We start from the raw sequence: 27,059 nt of genomic DNA on the forward strand, positions 1-27,059 counted from the left end.
TACACACAGCATCATGGCTGCATCCAGCATCATCAAGCTTTCAGGCTGACTCACACAAACCAGACTAGACGGTGCTTCATATGGTGAGGAAGTGATTTCAACTGCCTTATCTGAATTTGAACTGCACTACAAAATGAAATCGATCCCTAGATTACCTTGTATTATTTTTTACCCATTTTTTTTTTTTTTGATTGACTTGATTTGGATATGTATTTATTTCTATCTAAGTGTAGTGTTATTTCACTAATTGTTGCATTCATTCTCTGAGCCTTGCTACTGAGGGTGAGCTAAGGATTCCTTCTTGAAACCAGGTTAATTCTATGAGCAGTCTGAGCCTTGTCAGAGCTCCATCATAGCTCACATCGAGAATGTGACCTCTCCCCAGCTCAGAAATTAGATTTCCTACAATGCAGTACTAACTCTAACTCTATATCTAACTCTACTATAACTCTGTTCTTCAATCCATGATACCATTATTACATCTATACTTGCATGACATGGAATTTGCTTACACTCTGCTTTATCTCTAGTCTTAGGTCCTCACTGTGAGGCTGGTGGTCTTGAGAACACCAGCCCTACGGTGACGGTTGAACCACTGCATTCCAGGGCATCCGACCCCTCCATTACAACCCTGGGGTCGGACCACCAGGGGACCACTGTCACCACCGGGAACAAGGTTTCTGACAAGCTGACAGTGGGCGGACTCATGGTCAGCCACAGAGGCACTTAACTCAGCACCGCCATGCTGATCATGACTTCTGTTTCTGCCAGTCTTTCCATGGCAGGGACCCCACCACGGAAAGGCTGATGGAAACACAGGGCAGGGGATAGGCAGTGCAGGGCCCCTCCCCTGCACAGCACCTTCAAGAAGTTTACAGTCTGCAGACAGTGCACATTCAAATGGTGCTGGTGTGCTATGGTATTGGCCTCAGCTCCCTTAAGGGAGCCAAGGCCAATACTGTAGCACTGTTCCCGGCGGTCTATGCAGCGGGAGCATCGCAATACGATGTTTCCGCCGGTCAGCCTGGCGGGAACATCGTAATGCAACTGGGGGGAGGCAGCCAGTATGACGGCTGCCTCCTCCCCGCAGCTTTGACAGTCGGAGTATTCTGACAGCCAAAGTTATAATAAGGCCCTCAGGGCCAGATGTATCACTATTAACAATAGCGATTACCAAATTACGTTTTTTTGAGAATCGCAATTAAGTAATCGCTATTGGAATGTATGAACCCCCAGGAGTTTCATATAGCGATTCGCAGGTGCTCACAAATGGAACTACCTCATTAATATTCATGAGGTAGGTCGCAATTTTTGACCCATTGTGAATGGCTACAATCACAGGTATGGTAGCCTTATTATATGAATCATTGTTTTGAGGTGATAGTTTAACTGGATAAACAGAAGTGATCTATAAATCCCAGCACACATTAACCTCTTAAACGTAACCCCAGATCTGGTACTTCAAGGTATGGATTCATTTTGTAACATCAACTATACATACATCCAAGCCATATCCTACAAATTGTTTGCCATTGCCACAAACCAGACGTAAGTCCTCACCTTTTCTATTACTTTCTGTCCACAATAGACTTGTATTTCAAGCCTTGTTCTCACCTGATATACGTATTTTATCTATTTCATCTGTCACTGTGACCTTTCTCACTTACCAATACTGTTTAAAGTAACCTCTTGAATTCTGATGGAACCTGTGTTTGCATCAAGCAAGTCATTCTCCCTAGGGTGAGTATTCTACTGCCATGCACAGCAGGTATGGAAATAAATGGGTACGTTTCTAGATACCTCCATGCATGCACTTTCAAAACAACAATACAAAGTTAGGAAATATCTTGGCAAAACCCTAACCAATTCTAACCAACAACCAACAACACTCTGAGCATATACTATTCCAATAATGAAACCCAAGAATTAAAGCAACATTATATTATATAGAACTTGAGACGCAAAAATAACAGTTTCCTTTTTATTGAAGCCTCCTCACCCTAAACTTAACATGGCCCTTGATCTCAACCTGACCTTTTCCTAAGCCACATACTACTTCTAACTGTTTACTCATTCGCTTTTGACACACCGATATGTTGCCACTTCCTCTGACTTACAATACATATTCAACTAGTTCCTGATCTCTACAAAACAATTGCCTTCTTCAATATATTGGAACAAATGACAAATTCAGATAATGCCTGTCAGGACCATCTGCTGTGGCAAATTCTCCAACATCCAACTTTATTTACAATTTTAGCCAACACATCACCATCACAATTTTCCAACCTGACCTTTTCTTTCAATTAGTCAAAGTCAAAAGTCAGTTACTTATCGGTTATCTTTCTTACACAGTTGTCTTTTTCTCATCACAATATTTATGGTAGAACGGTTGTACCTGCAGACGTGTGCATTAATTGCTTAATTTCCCACACCCTTTTGTTTCAACCCTACCAACTTATTCTTCTCCTGAGTTAGGTCTGATATGAAGGTGTCTCCTTTCTCACTTCCTCCTGGATGAATATCCTCAGCAATTACTTTTCTTTTCAACCTCTCTCAGGTGATAAAATGGCATAGAAGTAGAAGAGCATGCAAGAGAATGCTTGATGTATGTAGGCTAAAAGAAAAGTTATCCAGCTTTACCACTTGAATACTATCCTTTCCACACTCCTTTTGATTGTATGATTGTGAGAAAATGCCATTTTCAACATAAAGGACATTTGTTATTTCAACCAATAAACATAATAGAGCTTCCACAGAACTCTGTCACTTTTCTTCATTCAGTGAGGACAATGAATTCTCAACGTGCACAACATGTGAGTCTAACTCAAATTGTGCAAGTTCCACCAACTGAACATAAGAATAACTTATAAAAGCGTGCAGAGAAGAAAAGGTTTCTCTCCTGTAGATATTCTCTGTGGAACCCCTAAAACATGTAATGAGTGGGCATTATGCCCACATTCCCCCAGTTGTAGGCCAGTTTATAACATCTAGGGTGGCAATGTCACCATGGACAGCTTCTAATTCATCTAAGTTGTAACACTGTCACCTGGAAAAGAAGAGAATGTCTTGTATGACACACGCTAGATGTCTCAATTCAGATAAACATGATATCAATGGCAAACTTAGAAGATCACTGTTTTTCCTTGTTTAGACTATGGGAACTCATGGGATCCCAGCCTGCCGTCTTCATCAATATAAATCCTCAGAATGCAGCAGCACAACTCTTCATATGGCTACTTTCTCAATCCGGCATATAAAATCATTGTATAATGGTACACTGGCTTCCGTGGCCATTTTTGGGTCGAGCATGGCAGCGCGCAAGCAATGGTTTTCTCTGACGTGTAGTTATCTATTTGGGCTCTTAACCATGCCCACCTCACGCCTATCACGTTCACTCGTTCATGGGCTTGCCCTTCAAATGCTTTATTTTAGTCCCTCCTGTGGGAGGTTTGGTTACCGCCTTGGGCATCGCCCCTGTTACATCGCTAATTGCACTTTTGCCAAAACGTTTGACTACGAGCTAACTTCTTTTTGCTTTTGTGTGTCATCTCCACACTAATGCTCATGGCTGATATCGGCACATGTATGTGAAACTGTTTCACTTTTCATTTTCAATTTATGTGGCAAGAAAAGTCTGGTTAGGAGTTTACAGTGCCAATAGGTCTAACTTGTTAGACTCTGCTATTGTGGAGGAAAGGAAGAAGTTCAAACGTGTGCGGCTTTGGTTCCTTTTTTGGCCTCCCTGCTGGATTCGGAGGCATGCTGCATTCCCAAAAGTGCCTGTGCCACGACCCCACTGGCTGGCTCTGTATGTAGCATCTATTGCCCAGAAAGCCTCCCTGCTCTCGGTGGTGGAAATTGTCCGCCTCCTACAGGGTGCTCGTCGGGCTGTGCACGCAACTTCGAGTGAGGTCATCAGAGCCATAAGAAGCCCTTGTCAACCTGCTGATGTCACTTTCGACCCACGTTTTTGTCCCTTTGAGGTGAACGGGTGAAACCAATATCACAAGTGCAACAACATGTCTCAATCCAGATATAAACACAAATGTGTACATGAAATAAAAATACATAAACAATATACAAACAGAATTCATTTTGGCATATGTTGGCAAGCAATGGGGAGGTGGATGGGTCAGTGAGGAATCCACAGGTAGATACCGTATCCACCAGAAAAAGCATTACTGAAGGTACGTAGCTTGTTCTTCTGATGGATACATCTACCTGTGGATTTCTCACCTTTTGAATAGAATCCCCAAGTCCTGCACTTGGAGACGGGTGCCTCCCTACCCATACCACAAAATCTTGCAAGACAGAATGGGCAAAGTGACCATCCCTCCTCACCTCGGAGTCTCAGCAATAGTGCTTCGAAAAAGTGTGGAAGGAGGCCCAAGTTGCCGCTTTACAAATGTCATGGCATAGCAAATCTTTATGCACAGGACGAGCCACCAGGCAATGTCCTCTTATGTAAGACTTTCTTTTAATTTTGCCCACATAGTCAATAAACAGTTGATCATCCAGCAAGAGATCACATGTTCTGAATATATGAAAGCTAACAGCCATTTTAGGGTCCAATTAAGCCTTTCCTCCTCTTTAGCTGGATGTGGCGGAAGATAGAAAGAAGGAAGGGTGATAGACTGGTCCAAGTGGAAGGGAGAAACCATCGTTGGCAGGAAAGCAGCCCTGGTTCTAAACACCAACTTTTCTGCATGGAAAGTCATGAAGGTGGGTTTTCACTTAATACCTGCAATTCACTAACTTGTCTAGCTGACATTATGGCAACCAGAAAGACAGTATAAGAGCGAGTAGTCTCAAAAGACAACTATGTAGGGGTTCAAACAGAGTACTCATATGGTTAGTTAGTACCAAGTTAAGAATCCACTGAGGCATGCTAAACGGAGTAGGAAGATACCTACTAGTACGTCCCTTAATAACCCTTAGCACTTTAGAGGACTTAAAAAGGGAAGGCTGGTCGGGTAAACAAAGGAATGCCGAAAAAGCAGACAAATAACCCTTAACTGTTGCAACTGCATAACCTCGTTGGGCCAGGGAAAGCGCAAAATGTAAAATATTGAACAAATGGGCTTTTAAAGGGTCAACTGAATTTTCTTCAAACCACTTTACAAACAACCCATTTGCCAACATACACCATGGTGGCATGTCGTCTGGCCAATAGTATAACATTCACCATGTCAGGGGGAAGAGAAAAATAAGTCAGGTTGGCATTTAGATGCAGCCTCTGGAAGTGGGGGTGTAGAACCAGAGGTCTTCCCTTTTGAAGGAGACGGAGCAGAGGGCACAGTGAGAGGTGATGTAGATCCATGTACCACACCCTTCTCTGCCAATCCGGGACTATTGATATGACTTGGGCCCAGTCTTGGTGAATCTTCCTCAGAACTCAAGGAATCAAAGGTATGGGGGAAATGCGTAAAGCAGCTGGGAGCCCCAGTCGAATTTAAACGCATCGCCCAATGTTCCCTGGAGTGGATAGTGGAGTCTTCAGCATGACATGCAGTGTGCATTCTCATAAGTGGCAAAAAAATCTATCTGAGGGGTCCCCCATAGCCAAAAGATGCGAATCACCACTTCAGGATGGAGACACCAATTGTGATCGGCTGAAAAATGCAGACTGAGACTGTCCCCACACAAGTTCAGAACTCCAACCAAGTGCTTTGCCATGATGCAAATCCAATGGTCTTGAGCCCAGGACCAGAGTGGTAGAGCTTCTTTGCCAAGAAGATACAACCCCATACCTCCCTGTTTGTTGACGTACCACATTGTGGTAGTATTGTCTGTCAAGACTTAGACTGACTGACCACAAATGGAAGGGAGGAAGGCCTTGAGAGCCACACATAATACCCACAATTAGAACAGATTGATGTGCAGCAACTGTTCTTCTGGAGACTTAAGTACTTTGATCTCCAGATTGCCCAGATGTGCTCCCCACCCTAGAGTGGAAGCATCTGTCATCACTGTGGCCTCCAGAGGACAAAACAGCTTCCCTTGAGGTAGATTGCTGCCCGCATCCCACCTACAAGGATCCACTGCAGTGTCTCTGAAGATTTCGACTGACTCTGAGATCTCTGTTGGATTGAAACCACCGCCTGCTGAGGCACCACTGAAGGTGCAAGGGTGACCAACAGAATGCAGTAAGCTACGAGAACCATTGATCCAGTGTGAAACATCCGAATCATAGCCTGAGTATCCAAATTCTCTGAAAAGGAGGGTAGGCACGATTCAATGTAGTGTCCAGTACTGCCCCTATGAACAGGGTGTGCCGAGTGAGCTCAGGTGAGATTTGGGCAAGTTGATGGAAAAACTCAGGTTGTACAACAACTGAGTTGTCAATTGCAAGTGACCGAACACCACCTCTGGAGACTTGGCTTTGATTAGCTGAACATCCAGTTTAGGGAGTACTGGTACTCCCCACCTTCTGAGATGTGCTGCAACAACCACCATCATCTTTGTGAAGACTCAAGGCGCGGAAGTAAGGCCAAAAGGAAGGACTGCAAACTGGTAATATTGTGACCCCACCGTAAAGCAGTGATACTTCCTGTGCGACTGCAGAATGGGCCTGTGTTACTTGACCAGTACAAGAAGCACATGTGCCAGGGTCAGCATTTTGAACTTCTCCTGCTTGAGGAACCAATTCAAAACCCTGAGGCCTAGGATCGACCTTTTTGGGAACCAGGGAGTACCATTCCTGACCCCATTCCTTCTCCAGAATGAACTCCACTACCTCCTTTTGGAGGGTGGAATTTACCTCCTGTTGGAGTAGTGGAAGATGGTCTTCTGAACTGAAACCTTGTTGGGGAAGGAAAGACGGGGAAATTCCTGGAAGGGTAGAGTGTACCCACTTTCTGCTATAGTCAAAACCCACAGGTCCGATGTTATCGACTTCCACTGTGGTAGAAAATGGGACACTCTTCCTACAACTGGCAAAGCATACTCTAAGAAGGTAAAACTAGAGTTGATTTACTGTGACTTTGGATAGGGAAGAAGAGGAAGTGGAGCAGGAAGGAGCCTGATGGGTGGCTCCTCGCTATCTGCCTTTACCACACCCTCTGTAAGATTTGTAAAGGAGGGATTGGCTGATTGCTGCTGCTGGAACTGCTGCCTGCTATTAAAGGGATAGTTCTGGCCAGATCCCCACAACTTGCAAAATGGCCTGTAGTCCTTAGGCTGAGATTAAAGGCCTAAAGATATCGCTGTTGCTTTGCTGTCCTTGAATCTCTCCAAGGCAGAACCAGCCTTGGTGCCAAACAGTCTTGCACCATTAAAAGACAAATCCATTCGCGTCGCTTGCACATCACGTGACAAGGCAGACCCTTTCAGCCAGACGTGCCTTCAAGAAGCGACTGGGGCTCCCATCTCTCTAGTCACCAAATCAGCTGTGTCCAGGATCCACTGGACAACTTGGCTTGCTGCCGCCTGGCTGTCATTCAAGAGTTCTGCATAGTGTCAATGAACATCTTCTGGTAGCTTTGGAACCACAGCTCTGGCAGAATCCATCGAGGATGAGACTACCCTTTCCCTAGTGAGTCTTTATTATCTAAGTGGAAGAACCTGGAAAGGCCATCTGCATAGGCATGGGCAGTCCCAAGTCTGTGTTCCACTTGAACGCCCTTTCCCTGTAGGGATATAGACCACCTAAGCAGTTTGGGATTTTCATATTTCATTTGTTGAAGTCATCTGAGAGGCCTGTGGTCTGTTTGAACTATGAAGTGAGAGCCAAACAGGTATGACCTAAGCTTCTTCACGGCCCAGACCACAGCAAAGGCTTCTCTCTCTATGGCACTCCATTTTGTATCCCTAGGGAGTAGTCTTCTGCTTATAAAAGCAACAGGCTGATCATGTACCTCATCTCCTTTTTCTCACCTTTGTAGTCTGGCCTGGGACTAAAACTCTGGGCTAGCCCAGGGGCTCTCTGAGGGTTCATACACACCCAAATCCAAAATTTTCTTGACTTCTGCCTGGATGCTCTCTCTGACATGGTCTAATTGTCTGTAATTTTACTTTTTGACAGGCAAGCTGCCACCAGTGTCCACATCATGGGTATACCAATCAGACTTACTGTGGGTCAGAGAGAATAACTCAGCATACTGGTTGAAGACTTGCCTGCAATCACCCTTCTGTTGTTCTGTGGGTGTGTCTGACAAGACCACTTTATCCACAGAACCATCTTGTGGGTTGCTGGAGAGGCGATCAGGGAGAGGTTCACGTTCTTCTTCCTGTCCCTCATCTGTAACCATGAGCCTGGTCACATCAGCTCTGTCATAATAGGGCTAAGGCGGTTGATATGAATTATTCATTTGGGATTTTTGCAACTGCCAAGTTCAAATAAGTAGGTGGCCTCCCCTTTCTTTTCAGGTATTGAGTTGGGCCCAGATCACTTGTCTTGAAGAGCCCTAGGAGCCACAGGCTCTAATACTCAAACGTTCTTCCCTAGTTGGAATTCCACCACAGCAGCATTTTGGTCATACCAGTGCTTTTGAAGCTCCTGGTTGGCCTAAAGGTTTTGGCTTGCTTTGTCCATGTACCATTCTGGAAAATAGTCCAGGTACATAGTTCACTATGTTTTGCTTGGGCTCTTTGAGAGGTCTCTCCCAGCCTTCCCTTACATGACTCAGTGGTCCCCTAACAGGATGCCCAAACAAAAGCTCAAATGGTGAAAATCCTATTCCCTTTGGTGGAACTGTATTCAAAAAGCAGAATTGCAAATAAGACATCTCATCTCCTTCTGAGGTTTTCAGGGAGTCCTCCAATCATGCCTTTTAGGGTTTAGTTAAATCTTTCAACCAACCCATTAGTCTGCGGATGGTATAGAGTGGTGAACTTATAAGTTACACTAAATTCCTCCCACGTGTGTTTCAAGTATGCAGGCATGAAGTTGGGGCCTCTGTATGACACTACCTCTTCAGGAAACCCAACTCTAGTAAAAATATCTAGGGGGGCTGTGGCTGCTGCAGGATCAGTGATGATCCTAAGGGGAATGGCCTCAGGGTATCTACTGGCATGATCCACTAGGATATACCTATTCCCTGATGCTGTCTGGGGGTCAAAGGGACCAACAATATCAACCCCTACCCCTTCGAAGGGCACCCCAACCACAGGTAGCGGGATAAAGGGGCCTTCAGGAGGCCACATGCTTTGCCACTAGCTTGACAGGTGACATAGGACTGGTGAAAGTCCTTCGCCTTTTGGGACATTCCAGGCTAGTAAAAATTATTGACTAGCCTGCTCCAAGTTTGATTTTTGTCCAGATGCCCAGCTAGGGGAATGTAATGCGTTAGAGAGAGGAGAAACTCTCTGTACTACGGAGGTGCTACCACCCTCCTGGTTGCACCAGGTTTGAGTTCCCTGGCCTCAGTGAACAAGAGTACACCCTCCCAATAAACTCTGTGGATACCACTGACTCTACCTTTTTCTTCCTGTGCAGCTTCCTGCCTCAGGCCTTCAAGAGTGGGACAGGCTCTCTCCCTGGCACAGATCCTCCCTGGAGAGTCCCCCTGGGCCTAAGAGCTCTCGGTGGTAAGGCTCAAGCTCTGCAGGCTCAGTTCCCTCTAGGAATAACAAGTCTTCTTCCTGAGAAGAGTGATTCTGACCTGTGATCTGTATAGAAGCTGACTTCCCAGTCTTTTTGACTTTCCTCTTGGAAGGTTAGTCCACTATTTCAGGATCCATTACTTCCTTTTCACTCTGATGTTTTCTCTGTGCCCTAGTCTTAACACATGCCTATTCTGGGATCCCAAGCATGACTGCATGGCTCTTCGGTTCTACTTTAGCCCAGGAGGAATGCTCCAGATCATTTCCAAGCAGACAATCTACTGGGATGGATGGGGACATAACCACATTTTTTCTGTCCAACTACTACCCCCCACAGTCAAAGATTACCATTGCCATGGGATGGAACATTGTCTCATTTTCAGCATTGATGACAGGATAAGACTGTCCTACCAGAAATTGATTTGAGTGGACCAGATGCTTGGTCACCATGGTGACACTAGACCCTGCGTCCCTCAGGGCTTCTACTTTTTCACCATTAATCAAAGGATGCTGGCTGTAGTTGTGCATATTACTAGGCCAGACAATACAGGATAAATCTACCACTCCCTCTGTGACTAGTGTTGCCTCTATGGGCTCACTAACATGGTGAGGCCACAACTCTGATCCCATCTGGAGATTAGCAACTGCATTTACTGCAGGTTGACTAGAAGCATTCATCTTGTTTTTACAACTATGGTGTCCAGTTTGGTGCCCTCTATTCTTGTAGTCATCGCACCAAGCCTTGTTGGGATCAAAGTTCCTACCTTTGTACTCCAGAAGGGTCTCTGAGCCCACCCTCCTGAGCTGGTTTTCGTGGGCCTTTGAGAAGACTCTTTATTTTTGTTACAGCTCCCATCTTTTCCTTTGGAAGGGGGTGGGGCTTTTTGGCCACTTTCTTTTGGTCTTCCCCACCAGTGATAGTTTTGGTCAACCTTGTCTTGTCCCAATGGTCTGCCTTCTTCCCCAACTCTAGCGGAGAAAGTATATCTAGATCTACCAGGTATTGATGTAGCTTATCATTGTAACAATTACCTGGTTAATGCTCTTTCATAAATAGCTTATACAGCCCCTCATAATCTTGTACCTTGTTACCAGTTAAACAACTACCCAGCATTTTTATTGACTAGTCCACAAATTCTACCTAATTTTGACTCTGAGTTTTTCAAGCTTCTCTGAACTTTAAGTTGTACTCTTCAGTTGTAAATCCAAAACCCTCAATTAGGGTACCCTTCATAAAGTCATAGGATTTAGAATCTGCTTCATTAAGTGCCATGAGCATATCCCTACACTTTCCTGAGAATAACTCCCACAACAGTGCGACCCAGTATTTCTTTTTCAATTTCCCACCCATTACACGATCTTTCAAAGGCAAAACTCTATTTGACAATATCTCAAAAAGGTGGGATAACTCCTTTGGGGAGTTTTAGGTTGAAAGGCTTTTCTTTCAGTACTTGTATGCTGCCACCAGAGATCGTTCCTAGGCCCAACTCTTTTCTCTTTGTTTCTATCTCCAAAAGCTGAGCCTCCATGCCCAGTCTTTTGCTCAGCCTGGCTAAAGCAAGGTCATCTTCTGTGGGTGCACTAGTGCTACAGGTAGAGGAGTTACCTTCATCCTCATTGTCCACAGTATTATCTTCTTCTCCAGAGACTTCATCTTCTTCTTCCTCTGCGGAGTTAGTTGCCTCATACTGTGCCACTAGAAGCCGAAGTATTTCTGAGGTGGCATGTTTCCCAGACACTTTATAAGGGGTTATGCAGCCCTTTGTGTGGGGACAGCCATAGCCCTATTCAGGTTTCAGTTCCTCCCTCCATCTAGCCCAGAAAGGCCCATCAGCCTGATGATGGGCCATCAGGATGCAACTGTCAAACCCCAGCTCCCTGTGTGTGTGTGACTGTTTAGAGGCAGTGCACAAAGCCCAGCTGTCACCCACCCCAGACGTGTATTCAGAGAGAGGCAGAGGGACAGAAGGGTTAAAGTAAGGAAATGTCAACTTAAGTGAGTTCAGAGACACCAAACTCCAAATTTCTATCCTTCCCCAATTGGACATTACAATTTAAGGTTGCCTCAAGGTAACCCCAATGCTACCCAATGGGGGAGATAGACCTTGCTTTAGTGAAAAACACATTTAATAGTATATCACTACCAGGACATGTTAAACTTAAACGTACATGTCCAACTTTATAATTACACAGCGCACTGCCCTTGATGCTAACTAGGGCTACCTTGGTGGTGACTTATATGCAATAAAAAGAAAGGTTTGGTCCAGACAAGTGGATGCGCTTGCCAGGTCGAATTGGCAGATGAAAACTGTACACACAGCCTGCACAGTGGAAGATCTGACACATGTTTAAAGGGCTAATGTATTAGGATGCACAATCAATACTGTAGGCCCACTAGTAGCATTTAACATACAGGCCCTGGGCACATATAGTGGACTTACAAGTAAATTAAATATGTCTATTGTGGATAAGCCAATAGCACCATGTTTTAGAGTTCAGAGCACCTCCACATTAGCACTGGGTAGCAGTGGTAAAGTACACAGAATCCTAAAGCCAGCAAAAATGAAGTTAGCAAAACAGGAGGTTAGAAGTCAAAAAGTTGGGGAAAACCATGCCAAGGATGCCAAGTCTAACACCACTCAGGTGTAAGTCAGTTTTATCATGTTTTAAGGGGTGGGAACAAGCACTTTAGTACGAATTACCAGTGGTAATGCTGAAACATTCCTAAGGCCAACATAAATAAATTAAGAAAGATAGAAAGCGTGGAGGCACAAAGTTTGGGTGTGCACCTGCAGAGAGGGCCAAGTCCAACAGCATTCTACACATTAGACCTCATAGGTCTCCCAGACACCTACACAAGGTAATGGACAATCAAAATATGTTTTTTATGAATGCCACACCAAAAGAGACCTCCACTAAAGACTCTACAGAATGGTACTAAAATGCCCACAAAACTATTGGCAGATCACTGCTTGAGAGATGGTTTAGATCAAATAATTGATCAAATTGGAATGGAGTACATTCATGGTCCTCACCAGTCTTGCCACAATATATTACATCATCATTATAAAAATTATATTTCGGCTAATGAGCCGTAAAAGTATACACACCGTAAAATAAGCACATTAACATTTGTCTATTCATCAAGAAGCAATTAATATAGAAACTAAAATCACAAATAAATAATTTTCTTAAGAATCCGCTTAAATACAGTAGGGCATATTAAGAACATATCACTGTATATATCAGGTTCATTATCACTAAGGTAAACAATCCCAAAGTCACAAATGAGAGAGCAACATAGAGGTGGTCCCACTTCAGGGTCACATACTGGCTTTCTCCTTCCCACAGAAACATTTGAGCTGCCCCTAAGGCAGGTAGGCAGGCAGGATCCCTTTCATAGTCATTCATTTATTTATAAAGTTTGATATAGAGCGAACATGACCCTTGCGGATATTAGAGTGCTTTACAATGTTCAAGGGGACCCATGAAAACCTTTCATCTTAATCTAAGCCTCTTTAAGCTTTGTAAACCTAGTAATTAGCGATGATAAATTGGTACGCCTCTTCATCCTGTAAAGGGTTCTCAGCTAGCTTCCATAATTGCAGGACAACCTTAAATTTACCATGCCTCATGACTTGCAGGCAATAGATCAACACTATGGTGGCAGACCACTCAAATTTTTTTTCAATAGTTGTCATAGAAATCCTCAACCAAGCTATGATAATCTAAATATGTAAATAAAATATGAACAAGGTCAGTCAGAGTAAATTCACGTCTCAGCTCACTTACATCCAAAGTACACAGTTACTCTTCTTCTGAAAGCACTCATTCCATATTATTTAGTCAGGTGGTGGATGCCCTCCTATTTAAAACAATAAAAGTGATAAGTTCTCACTTACTGAATGCTGCCATACATTTTTCTGGTACTCTTGGCTTGTAGATCATCAGGTAGTACAGAGGTATCCCACTGAGGGTAATGGCGCAACTGATGCCGGTGCTAAAAGGGTTGGAGTAAAGCGACATTCCTACCATTAGGAAGCACATGACAGTGAAGACAATTGGGATGAATATGGGAACCTGCACAATGGAAGAAAAGAGAGAGAAGTTAAAAAATAAAAATGCAAGTGATATTTACTAAAATGATAAGTATTTTCATGTTACAAATTAAAATGCAAGTACATTGAAAGCACTGTGTTTGGCATTTTGTTACAAAGTATTTTAATTTGCTATGCATACATTTATACATCTATTGCTATTTACTGGGAAAAAACTTTATTTAAGGTTTAGTTAACATTTACAGAATTATCAGTAGATTGGAATTTCACAAGCTACAGGCCATAACCCCCACTCCTTCTCCCTGTATTTGAATAAGGGACTAGCTCAATGTGTCTGTCGGTTTCTAAGAGGTGAATAATTCAGTCTCCAGGATCACAGGGTGAGGCATGTATACAATCTCTAATTGTGTTTTTTCTGTTGTGTGTGGTGAATATTCCTATTTTATGAAAACATATGACTGTCATGAAATTATCAGTAGGTATGTTGTTATGGGCATGATGTTTTATCCAATGTTACTTAATATTCATAGCATTGCTTTTTAATATTGTCTATAGTATGCTAGTGTTTCATGTTTTTCATAGAAAAGTGGAACTCCATGCATGGGTAGCATCCACAATTTACACCTCTAGCTATGCTGTAACTAGATTATTAACAACACTATGACGGTCATTACGGCCAGGGTCACTGTGGCGGACGGACTGTCGCCAATGTGGCAGTTACGCAGCCACATTACAACCCTGGCGGTTGCGCCACAGTCAGGCCGCCAGCACAGCCACTTTTTGGCTACCCCACAGCCTGGCGGTGCTGGCGGTCCCAATCTGCCAGGGCAGCGCAGTAAGCAGCGCTGCCCTGGGGATTATGACCCCCCTCCCTGCTGGCATTTACATGGCGGTTGCACCGCCATGTAAAGGCTGGCAGGGATGGGGTGCTGCACTGCCCATGCACTTGGCATGGGCAGTGCAGGGGCCCCCATGGCCAGCGCCATTGCACTTTTCACTGTCTGTTTTGCTACTATTGTTACTTGATTCAAGTCCTAAATTTCCAAGCAAATCATTCAAATTAATTAGCAGTAAAATAATTTAGGTCAGGTGTCGAGGTTTGACAAGTGGTTGCAGAGTTAGAAATAAATAAACTTTGCATGACGTAGACTGTAATGTTTACAGGTTGTCAAGGGAGCGCTTGATAGATGGTCAAGTCACTGATTTTCACAGACAGCAACACAGAAGCAGATTAGAGAGTCACATAGCTTTGAGCTGTTTATTCACTTAATTGAGAGAACTGAACTTACTGAAAGCGTTATTTCTAATGTTTACAAAAGGCTACAAAATAGTACAAAACTTAACAGGCCGAAAGGCCCCACATCTATTTAAACTAGGACATGTATAAAACTTCCTGTAGGTAGCCCCATTGGGTACCAGTGTTATGTTATTTTATGTTATGTTATTGGGATTTGTAAAGTGCATAACAAATCAACCCCAAAGGGGTCCCTCTGTGCTATGGCACACAGACAGGAAGGCTGAGTTAGAAAGAGAATCAGAAGAGCCAGGTCTTGAGCAGTTTTCAAAACTGGTCAAGTCAGGCACGACCGAATGTTTAAAGGCAGTCCGTTCCAGTGGTGGGGAGCAAAATAGGAGAAAGACTGCCCACTATATCTAACCATGGGTATGAGGTCTGGACGCAGCAGGATTTGCCCTCTGGACCTGAGATTACATGAAGGCAGATAAGGCTGCAGTTTCTTTTGTAGTTAGAGGAGGCCCTTGCCAGACAGAGATTTGTGAACCAGGCAAAGGAGCTTAAACAGAGTACGTTTTCTCACCAGCAACCAGTGCAGGGATTTCAAAGTGGGGTCGGAAGGAGTGTCGGGGAAGATTATAGACCAGGTGGGCAGCCATGTTCTGAACCACCTGAAGTTTGGATAAAAGTGACTTTTTTGCTGCAACCAGGAGTACATCGCTGTAATCTAGTCGGCTTGCAATTAGTGCCTGAGTGAGGGTTTTCCTGGTTTGCAGAGGTAGCCATTGGAATGCCTTCCTCAGCAGATTCATGATGCAAGCAGGCACCATAGGTAGAACGTATCTGTTCTTTCAGGGAGAGGTTCTCATATGTCCGGATGCCAGAATTTTCTCTCCCTTTTTGGGCAGTAGGGTCATACCCATTCCAGGAGGCCCCAAGTTGTCCATGAGCTTTACTTAATAGCAGAATCTTTGTCTTATCACAGTTTAATTGTAGACATTTCAACGTTATCCAGGAGGTTACCTTCTTCACACAATTGCAAAAATCTACTTTTGGTAGATTCAGGATTGGGTCCCATGGAGATGCTCAATTGAGTGTAATTTGAGTAAGAGATGACTTCAAAACCACAGGATCTTACCAATTGAGCCAGGGGATCACGTAAATATTAATTCACTGAGGAGCCATGTGGCAACCCCTTGTCTAAGGTCATGGTACCAGATTTGAAAGACTCTAGAAATACAGTCTGAGACGGGTTACAAAATATTTTTGGAATCCATTCAAGAGCTTTTCCACCTACACCAATATCGAAGAGTCTCTGGATCAAGATGGAATGTCAGATGGTGTTGAATGGGAGAATAAGTTTAGTAGTACCAGTATAGCTGGGAAAACTTTATCATGAGAGAGCCTGAAGGCTTCTAGTACTGCCACCTTTGCAGTTTCTGTGCTGTAGGAGGCACGAAAGCCTGACTGAGAAGGATCCAGAAGGGAATGGGTTTGGTTTTCCAGGAAGGGAATACTAGAAAGTGCAGAGGAATGGAGTTATGTTTCAGAGATAAAACATTAATCGCTTGATTAGTGGATAGAAGATCCCACAGTTCAATTGGATGTTTAGGGATAGAGCATTACAGTGAAGGCCACGTAGGAGAAACTGGTCTGTTACATGGTACAATGAGGAGCCTACTGCTGACCCAGAGAAGAGAATATCATCCGTGCACTCTGGCTGTCTGGGGTTGGTGTCACTCTGAATGGTGCTGACCTCTTGAGAGATGCATGAAGAGCACACAAATTCACAGGATCTACAAGCTTAGTGGCCCTCCAGATCCAATGACAGAGGGGAGGTTCAAAGCAGATTAAGGATTCTGTGGAGGACTGTCTTACCCATAATATCTCTTAGTCCAGCGTTGATACAGCATAGGGGAAGTATTTCATTTACACTGCTAGAAAAAGGAGCAGGGTTCCTGGTAACTCACGGATTTCAGGCATGGACGGATGCAGACGGGTTTGCCTATGACACTTCAGCAGAGCATCCGTGCCAGGATTCTGCTTAAGCACCCCTCGGAGTTGCACGACTGGACTGGTGACCGTATTCCAAAAATGACAGTTGCCGTAGTTTGGGAATAATTCTATTGGTTCCTTCCACTCAAACCACGTTAGCCGGGGAGGACAGGGAAACATTAAGAATAAAGTGCAATGTACATCAAACAGTGTGGATAGGGAAATGGTGGTGAAGCGAGCAGGGTAGTCCAGGTATAATGTACAAGGCAGGCAAGTACATTCTAAAATCAATTAATTTTTAAAAAGCATTCAAGTGTTCCATATTTAGTAAATGAAACAACCTGTTTAGTGCTAGACTAGAGGATCAAATTTAAAGTTCTAAGTTATCAAGCCTCTGCAGCATGTACCATTCTTGCTTAAGACACCACTTCTCAGAATCATTCTGGGATTATAGTGCAATGCTGTTTTCAAATCAATGTGAGGAGGCTCTTCCCTTGTCTAATTGGGCCCAAGACTGTGGAAAAACTTTCTATTCCACCTCTGCATCATTTAAAATCATCATAGATTTAGAAAATGCATAAAGACATACCTCTTCAGCTGTAGTAATGCAAAGGTAGTTTCAGTTCCCCTCCTCCGAGATAAACTGAGCTGCTGTGGGTTTCAGGTATCTCAGTCTTCCAGGAATGCAGTTAGCTGTTTAACTGTAATTTTTAGTTATTTGAAGTTGGCAACAGTTGTGATAACTTGCCTCTGAGTGTTTTTTCTAAGATCAGAAAGATAACTATGGCTTTCTATTCATCCAGGACAGCCATGAGCAATATATACAGATTGATAATGTCCCAAAGTCCTGGAGGAATGGCAGCATTGAAAATTTGAACAGTGTAGATGAGGCAAATGTTACTTAGAGAGCCAGATTTCAGGGTGAGTACCAGTCTATGGATTTCCTTTTCTGATGTAGGAGCAGAGCAAAACCAAATTGTGGAATCAGATAATGGGTGAGAAGGTAAGAGTTGAATAATGTACTGAAAGTTTTTTATGCTAACATAGAGATTCTGGATTTTTAATTATAAGAAAGAAGCTAGTTCAATAAAGAACTTGTGGGAGCTAAGTGTTCTTTACTGACCATGATGGTTGAGAGAAAGATGTAAATTCTAAAAATAAGCATTGTGTGCCATTATCAGTTTGGTGGATCTTTGGAAGTAACTGCACTGGTCTTAAACAAGGCTATTTTGTTGTCTTCCCTGGTACATTTAGAATCATTGTACACTCAGAGTGCAATGCCTAAAATTGAACACTGACAAGGCTTCATTCATGCCTGAACCAATTTACCCGTCTTGATAAAAGAGTATAATGTTATGAATAAATGCAGGTTTTTTCACACTGTGATAGAGCATAACACCAGGTAATGATCAGTCCATGTACATGTAAGAGCACTGAAGACATAGCATGGCTGTGTGCTGCAGAGAAAAGATCTACCCAGTGGCCTCTGATTTGTGGACTCAGAAACAAGTTGAATGAGGCCCAAAGATATCATGGCTAAAATGGCACTGCTTCAAAACTTCCCAAAAAGTAATAAATATGGAAGTTAAAATGGCTCACTATGATTATCCTATTTGTGTGTAGCACCATGCTAGAATGGTAGGTTACTCTATGAAACTGTGGCAAGAATTAGGAAGTTGTATGACTGTGGCTGTATCTTCAGATGATACAATACAGCAGGTTGTAGCATTCTCAGCATATATATCATCATACACAATGCCAGCTCCTCTTTAGAATGAATGCACTGTGACACCCTCACTCTCTAGAGCAATTAAGGCAGAAATGCTTATACCTATCAGGGACAGATATTGCACAATACGCACCAGATCCTTCAGGTACTCATGTCTCTGTGGTGAATAACAGGTATCAGTTGTATAATATCAAAATACTGAGAACTTCCCAGAGAATTCATGTAGTGAAGAAACCCACATCCAGGAAAGTACATATATAAAATGTATATTGTCAATAGTAGAAGAGAAGCAAACAGCTGTGAGAGGCCTAAAGAGCTCCTCATTAACTGCTTTGATGGTAAACGTTATGCATTTAAAAGCAGAACATGACAGAAGCCAGTGACGTCAAATGTCAAATTACAACTTGAACATTCAACAAAGCGTAACAAGTGAGAATGCTACACATCTGTCGCCACACACAGTAGCAAATGATATTGAACATATATAATGAATGGCAAGCAACACTAAACACCCAAAAGCAAATACAACACACAAACATAAAAGACAAAAGCAATACTAGTACAAATAATAATAACTAAACAAATGACCAAGAAATGAAGCACATCAGTCCAAAAACTTGTGAAGAACCCACTCACTATGATTACTTCTGCAAAGCTTTTGAGTTGACTGTTACAGAAGGCTTCCTTTTGCTTAGAGTCAAAGTCCACAACATCCTCCACAGATCTTTCCAAACTGTGATTCTTTTTGTCACTGACACAAACATTTATGCCATATTTAGCTACTCATAAAATATTAAACCATTGGCCATTTGAAATACGTACAGCATTTCCCCTCAACTAAATAATTTGTACATGTTCCCTGAATTTAGACAACCCCATTCACAGTAGCAAAGGAGTTTTAATGCTGGCCCAATCCCCCACATATATATTTGTAGTTTTCTTACTTTTTATTGAACATCCTCAAACATACCTTGCTTCACCCACATCATCATTAGCTCATTTAGCACTACTGCTTGACACCACAACATCAGCCTGGTGACCAATGGCATCTACTATCCAGAAGGGTGAAAGATTAGAAACCATATTTCTCCCTCCCACCATCACTATTTTAAACAGAATTTGACCGGTGGTGGAGTATGTCTTTGTCTGGTAAGCCCATAACAATTTCCTGATGGCCCAGTACAATCTTTTCTTGACTTAAGCTGTTAGAAATCAGGTTTCTGGTTGGCAGAGGTATGCACCCTGTCTGAGCAGGAACCATAATCCTAGTCAGGGTAAGTCAGATACACACCATAATTTCTTCCTAGCCCTGGCACAAGACTCACTACAGGGGGGTAATCAGTCCTTTGTATAGTAACTGGACAAGGCCCATTCAGGTGTTAGTGTCTGCTCCTCCCACCCATCCTGCTCAGCATGAGCCATCCAGGCTATCAAGGTGGTTATCAAGCAGGAATGCACAAAATCAAGCTGTCACCTACCGCAGACATATGTTGGAGACAGGCTAAAAGCACACTGAGCTTTAAAAGCAGAGAAATACCAACTTTCGAAAAGTGGCCTTTCTAAAATATTAATGTTAAATCCAACTTTGCCAGCAAAGACGATTTACCATTACTATTCCTATGATATGAAACATGACAGAGCTATTCCTTCTCAATCAGGAATTGCAGCATAAAAGTGTATAAAAAACCCAATGTTAACCTATGAGAGGGGTTGGCTTCACAGTAGTGAAAAATCAATATTGGTATTTTTCATTACCTGGACATTCAAAACTTAAAAGTACATGTCCTACTTTTTGCTTAAACAGCACCCTGCACTGCGGGTTCTAGGGTCTACTTTAGAGATGGGTTATATATATTAAAAGGGGAGTTTTAAGGATTGGCAGAGTTTTAACTGCCTAGTCAACATGGTAGAAAAACTGCACATACAGGCCCTGCAGTGGCAAGCCTGAGGCATGTATAAAGGGTTACTTGTGTGGGTGGCACAATCAGTGATGCAGGTCCATTAGTAGCATTTAAGTTACAGGCCCCGGGCACAGGTAGTGCTCTCTGCTAGGTACCTAAAGATACATTAAATATCCCCATTGCGGATGAACCAATGCTACCATGTTTTAAGGGAGAAGCACATCGCATGCACTTTAGCACTGTCAGCAGTGGCAAAGTGCTCATAGTCCTTAGACCAACAAAAAGAATCAGAAAAAGAGAAAACTTTTGGGACAGGACCATCCTAAGGCTGGCAGGTCTAACATAAGCCTACTCTGGACACATTCTGCTAACATTTTATTAAATCTTTCTATTTTTAGCATTGAGTTATGGGACATAGTGGGGTGCTTGTGAGTGTTTAATCCCACATTTGTCAAGAAAGTCTTTCATAACCACAAAAGTAAATTGGACACCATTGGCTGTCAAGATCTCACATGATATGTCTTTTTTGCAAAGACGTCTTTAAAAAAAAAAATCATGACACTGCTAGTAGTAGGTTCAGATACCCCCTTCACTTCTACCCAATGAAAAAGATGGTCAGTCAGAAGAATGAAATACCTCAGCTCATTAGATAGGACATTGAAAGGATCCACAGCAATATTCTTCCATACCTTGGCAAGACATTGAGATAACATAAAAATAGGTGCAGCTGTGACCATGTCTTTATCACTGAAAGTACATCGAACACAGTTATGGATCAACTATTGTATATTCCCATCCATCCCAGCCTACCAAAAATTGCATTGTACCCTCAGTTTGGCTGCACTCATTCCAAGATGTGCAATTTTTAAAATTGAAGCCTGAAACAATGAGGTGAGTAAACTTATCATCTCTTACCAATAAGACATCATGGGATCATTCATCTGCAACCTTACAAAAAGACTGCAAATTACCTATCAGCATCTTCTACTTTGGCCATCTTCCTCTGACAAAGGAAATTACTTCATTTCAACATCTGTCTCCAGTTCTTTGTGCCAGTATCCATATTCATAAACACAACTTGATATTAAACTTGAGCAACTTTAGCAATAATGCATTCTTAAACCTCTTCCTCCACACAACCATGTTGACAAAATCTGCTCTGCCCTTCTTACCACCTGAATTGTGTACAATTTCGAAATTGAATTCCAGTAACTTCGGGGACAATGTGAACAATCGAGCAGTAGCTTTCTTAATTTTTTCTCCAGACTGTATGTTAACCAACTGTTGAGGATCCGTTCATAAACATGCCTTTACCCACAAATAGGGATCACATTTGTGTACACCCGCAAAGCAGGTATTCTTTTCAATGTCAGAATACCTAGCTTCTGTACTCCTCAAACCTCTATATGCGAACCCTATTGCCACTTCTTTGGAGGCATCCCACTGAGACAACATAGCCCCGATTCCATACTCACTTGCATACACCCTCACCAATGTTTTGATGGCTCTCTGAATTGGGCTGTAGTGCAGGGTCAGAAACAAGGCTGTTTGATAATACCAAAGTTCTCCTGACATAATTGTGAAGAAACAAAATTAGTGGTGTGTTTCAATAAGTTCTTGTAACACTCTGTGAGAGAAGCATAATTTTTCATAACTTTTGAGTAGAATTCACACATGCCTAAAAAAAGAATGAAGCTATTCTCTGTCACTCAAAAAGTTGCAGGGCTTTTACTAAGCGATTGACTAGCCCAGGTTTGAGTTTGACTCCATCTGCAGTCAAAACAGGGCTCAAATACTCAACTTCATTTACCCCAAAAATTAATTTTTCCTTTCTTTTCCTTTCCTTTCCTTTCCTTTCATTTCCTTTCCTTTCCTTTCCTTTAATTTCCTTTCCTTTCCATTCCTTTCTCCAACAATACATTGAGTACACAATTTAAGACCACATCATGAAATCTCCAGTGTATCAGCAAATATTAAATTATCATCCTGGAATACAACAACATTAGAAATACCTTTCAGCATTTTAGTTATGACCGTTTCAAATACTGACATAGTCAAGGCCAGTCCAAATGTCATTCTGTGAAACTGAAATGCACCATAAATTGCCAAAAATGTAGTTAGGTGATATGAGGCTTTATCCAATTACATCTGATGGTACGCTGCATGCAGATCAAGTTTTGTACACCATTTGGACTGACCTAGAGCCTTAGGTCCTCAATGTGGGGTAGAGGAAAATTCTCAACCCAGGTGTTATTGTTGAGGCCTTTGAAGTTGATGTAGAGATGAAAATCCCCTGTGTTTTTATTGTTTTGCTAAAACAATGGGGAAAGTCATAATGTTGCATCCACTGCCTAAATAATTCCATCTTCCTGTATTTTATGAAGTATTTTAGAGAGATCTCCACTTACACTAAGAAGATTGCTGTGTAACTTATGTTTAATAAGGGTATATTCTTCTTTCACTTTAATGACATGTAGGAAAAGTTTGATTCACCCAACCTCCTCTGTGAAAACATCTGAAAAAATAAAAACCATTGATCGTTGGTGTTAAAAGAGACTGCTGAAATATGAACGTTTTCCTCTAGAGTCACAAGACAATTCTTTCCAGGTCTGATCATCATTTCAAAGTCCACCCAATTCCATCACCCCAAAACATGAATCAAGAAGTCATCAGGTTTTCAAAAAAGTGTGGAATTACAACATACCTCCCATAGCATCACAGATGAAGCTCTTTTTACATGATTGAGGGGAAGCAAAGTAATTACAAATTTGGGGCCATATGTACGAACACATTTTCCCATAGACACAGAATGGGTAAAACCCTTTGCTACATCTGGCCCTTGGTTCCTAATTGGTTAGAGAGTAAAACAGAGAAAGAAAAAGTAGTTAAATGTAATGAGAATGTTTCTCGTGCTGTTGCATTGTATTTTAATCAGAAACACATTCCCATGACAAAGATTTTAGTGTAAGAGACTGATTCATGGGTAAGAGCCTAAGAAAAGTTAAGAAAGGTGAATCAAAATTCTCTTTACTAGCTCAAATTTTGAAAGTCAACAAAGACAACATTTTATCAGAAGGGAAAGGTTGGTGGAACAGAAGGCAACTGGTAAAATAATTCCCTCCTGCACAAGCCAATATTATCAATCGGAGAAGAAATATAGAGAGTGAGTCTGACTGGCAGACCAGGTTGCAACCAGAAAATCATCAGGAAGTTGATGTTCAGCAACCAGTGATAGCTAACAATAAAATTCCTAGTTTAAGTAGGAATCTGGCATGATTTTGTTCATGGGTGTTAACATTTAAAGATTATGCAATGTATTTAACAGTTAATTAATTAATCAATTATTTAATTTATTTATTTATTTGTGTATTTATTTATTTTTTCTTCATTGTCACAATATTACCAATCTTTTTTTAATCAGTTGTTTAAGGGGGAAGATATTGTAAGGTGCTGTAAATTTGATAAGACAGTAGTGTTAGAATAAGAATGTAGAATAGAATGTTAGAAAAGGAATATAGAATATGAATGTTCATGTGGACCTAAAGTTCTAGCAGACAGTATGTCATTTGCTTCCAGGATCTTGGTGGACTAAGATGTATTTTACTATGTCATGTTGTGGGCACTTTGTGCTACAGTAAATCTTCCCTGTCTCAACTTCCTATGAGCGTGGCCACTCACTTCAACGTCCAATGAGTAGGAAATCAGGTTACTTGTTAGCTACATGGTATCTTCCAGTAGAATCATAGGCAACCTTTCCCACTAACCACACAAACTCAGCATGGACCGGTGCAGATGGACTTCACTTCAGCGTGCATGTGGTGGTCTTAAGGCTTTTCCATAGCGTGCATGGTGCAGCAGGTCTTAAATACATACTAGCTACCCTGCATGTTTTCAGGCAACTGACAGTTGAAATGGCAGCTATATGACAGCACACTCAATGCCCACCCTAAGATGACAGTCTTCCACTAACCAGTATGGCATTGCTGGGTATTGAAATCTAGCAGTAGTCACCCCATCCTATATAGGGCTGGCTGACTGCCTCCATGATCTGGCAGCTCAGGGGCAGCCCAGGGGCAACTCAGTTTCTAGGTCAAGGGGTTGCACCAGCAGAGCCAACTGCAGCACCACAAGCACAAACTCACAAAGGGGTGAGGTAACTCAAAGCTTGGTGGAAGAACAATTTTTAGCAGTTCACTCAGTTGGCCAAAGTGTAAATGACCCGCATTTTATTTTCAAAGTTGCCTACGGAGTTATGTTAAATTAGAATATCTATTGTGTTTGCCCAGACCCAATGAAGGGCCTTCTTCAGAGTTTGACGGTTCCAAAGGATATAATGGATTTGTAATAAAGCGGATGGGATATCTGCCATGTTTGTGGCAGAGTAACCTCAAATGTCAAGCTCCAAATCAGGCCCATGATTTTCTAACCCTTTTACCAATAACCACCTGTGAGAAAACAGGGCTGATTGCAGAGGCCCCATAACTTTTTGCCCCCATTTTCCACTTTTTGCTGGTGTTTTCCTGACTTTAAAGGTGCCCTGGGTACTGCTAACCAGTCCCAGGGCCTGTGCTCTGTGTAAAATGGATATGCAAATTAGGCTAATTATAATTGGCTAAGTTAACCTACCTATAAGTCCCTAGTATATGGTAGGGCATGTAGGTTTAGGGACCACAGCATAGGTGGTGCACACCTAGGTGCATTGCTGAGGTGCCCAGTGTCATTTTAAAAGCAAGCCTGCCTTGCTGGCTGCTTTTAAATTAAAGTTATATGCACATTCGACTTTGGAATTAAAGATACTTCCAAAGTCTTAAACTACCTTATTTTTACATATAAGTCACCCCTAAGGTGTGCCCTATGTGCCCCTAGGGCTGGGTGCCATGTAACTATAAGCAGGGACTTTATAAAAATAGATTTATAAGCCCTGGTGAGGTAAAAACAGCCAAATTCGTTTTTCCCTCATTGAAGTAAATGGCCTTCATAGGCTAGAATGGGCAGACTTTATTTTAAATTTTAAAGTCTCCTTAAATGTTACATACCAAGAATTTGGTATCAAATTAATTGTTGTAATAAATCCCACAACTTCCAGTTGTTGGATTTAATATAACTTGTTCAGGTAAAAAGTTTAGACTTTACCTAAAAAGTTGCCAATTTCAGCTCTGCATTGTTTTTGCTGCTGTGCTCTGATTGGCCAGCCTGCAGCAGCTTCTGCCAGGCTGCCTTGATTAGGTGTGAAGTGGCCTGGCTTCACACAAAGGAATGTGCTTGGGGGAGAGAATCTCCCCTCAGCAGATGGTGAGGCAGGAAAGGGGAGGGCTGCCAAACTGGTCTTCAAAGGCAGAGAAGGACGTTTGCAGCACCCAGCAACACCCCCACATCCTGCAACCCCAGACAGCTAGGTGCCCCCTTGATTAGATTAGGAGAGGGCAGGAGAGGGGTGTGTTTATGATTTTTAGCCACACCAGTGGGTGGGCTCAGCCAGATGTAACCTCCAAAAATCAGATTCAGCCATGTTGGATTTTTAGAGACTGTTGCCTTTTGGGATGGATTTTTGCCACACTTCCCAGGAAGTGGTCATCACAGGGGGACGACCCTGTACCTGATTGGAGAACCAGGGCCCCCCTGCTTTTCACCCAGGAGCAAGGATAAAACTGGCAGACCTGCCCCCACACCTCAGATCCCCGCCAACTTTCAAGAAGAAGGAACTTAAGGAGAAGAAGGACTGCCCTGCTGGACCCCTGGCCTGCACCTGGACCCTGCACTCAGAAGGACTGCACCAGCTGCACACTTGGGCTTCACCACAAGAAGGACTTTGCCTGGCTTCAACTGGTTCAAGGAGGGACTCCCTGTTTGCTATAGGTGAAAAATTGCTATCCAGAGTCCCCTGCACCAACTCCTAAAAAAGAGACCAGTTGACCACTGCCCAGTGGCCCAAAAGGAGTTTGCGCCAGGTGCATTCTGGGAGTTGAAGTCCGCACCCCCCAAGGACCATCACAGAACTTCTGGACCCTTGGGGTGAGCTGTGGACCACAAAAGAACCTTAAAAGAACATCTGGGTGAAGCCCCAGAAGTTTGGAGAAGATTTGACAAATTTTGTAAAAAAGCTCCAGAGAGGGACCGACCCACCGCGGAAATTCTAGCCGGCTTGCCTCAACCGCGACCCGGCCTGACTTCGTGGTTCGTCCCGGTAAAGAAAAACATCCGAAAAAGAGACTAAGTCCGAACGTAAAAAGTTGACCGGGACCTCCCAGCCATCGTATCCGAGAAGGGCTCCATGGACGTCGGATCAAGATCCAGGTTTACCCCGGTCGAAGGATTTTCATCTCGAAAAAACGACTAAGTCCGAAGGTAAAAGTCTCCACCGAGGAAACCCACATCGCGTATCCGGACAAGGGCTCCAGGAGGTCGGATTCAACTGGCAGGTTCGTCCCGGTGAAGAAAAACTTCAAAATAAAGACTAAGTCAGAAGGTAACTTTTTAACCGAGGCCTCCCGCGACCTGTAGCCGAGCAGGGCTCCACCGCGGTCGGCCTGAAAGTTTGACTTTGCCCCGGTCGAGGTGCAACCAGATGACCCGATTGTCGCTTTTTGTTTCTAAGC

The 27,059-nt window shown here is 42.8% G+C and overlaps 1 protein-coding gene across 1 annotated transcript in view; it reads right to left on the reverse strand.

Annotated features, from left to right (window-relative positions):
- Window positions 1-27,059, reverse strand: part of LOC138287453 (cystine/glutamate transporter-like) — a 348,836-nt gene that overhangs the window by 55,783 nt on the left and 265,994 nt on the right. The window contains exon 11 of the mRNA XM_069227882.1: window positions 13,449-13,626. Coding sequence (XP_069083983.1) covers window positions 13,449-13,626 — 178 coding nt within the window. The remainder of the gene's footprint in view (window positions 1-13,448; window positions 13,627-27,059) is intronic.

This window comes from Pleurodeles waltl, chromosome 4_1 (genome assembly GCF_031143425.1).
Source record: "Pleurodeles waltl isolate 20211129_DDA chromosome 4_1, aPleWal1.hap1.20221129, whole genome shotgun sequence".
Taxonomy (NCBI): domain Eukaryota; kingdom Metazoa; phylum Chordata; class Amphibia; order Caudata; family Salamandridae; genus Pleurodeles; species Pleurodeles waltl.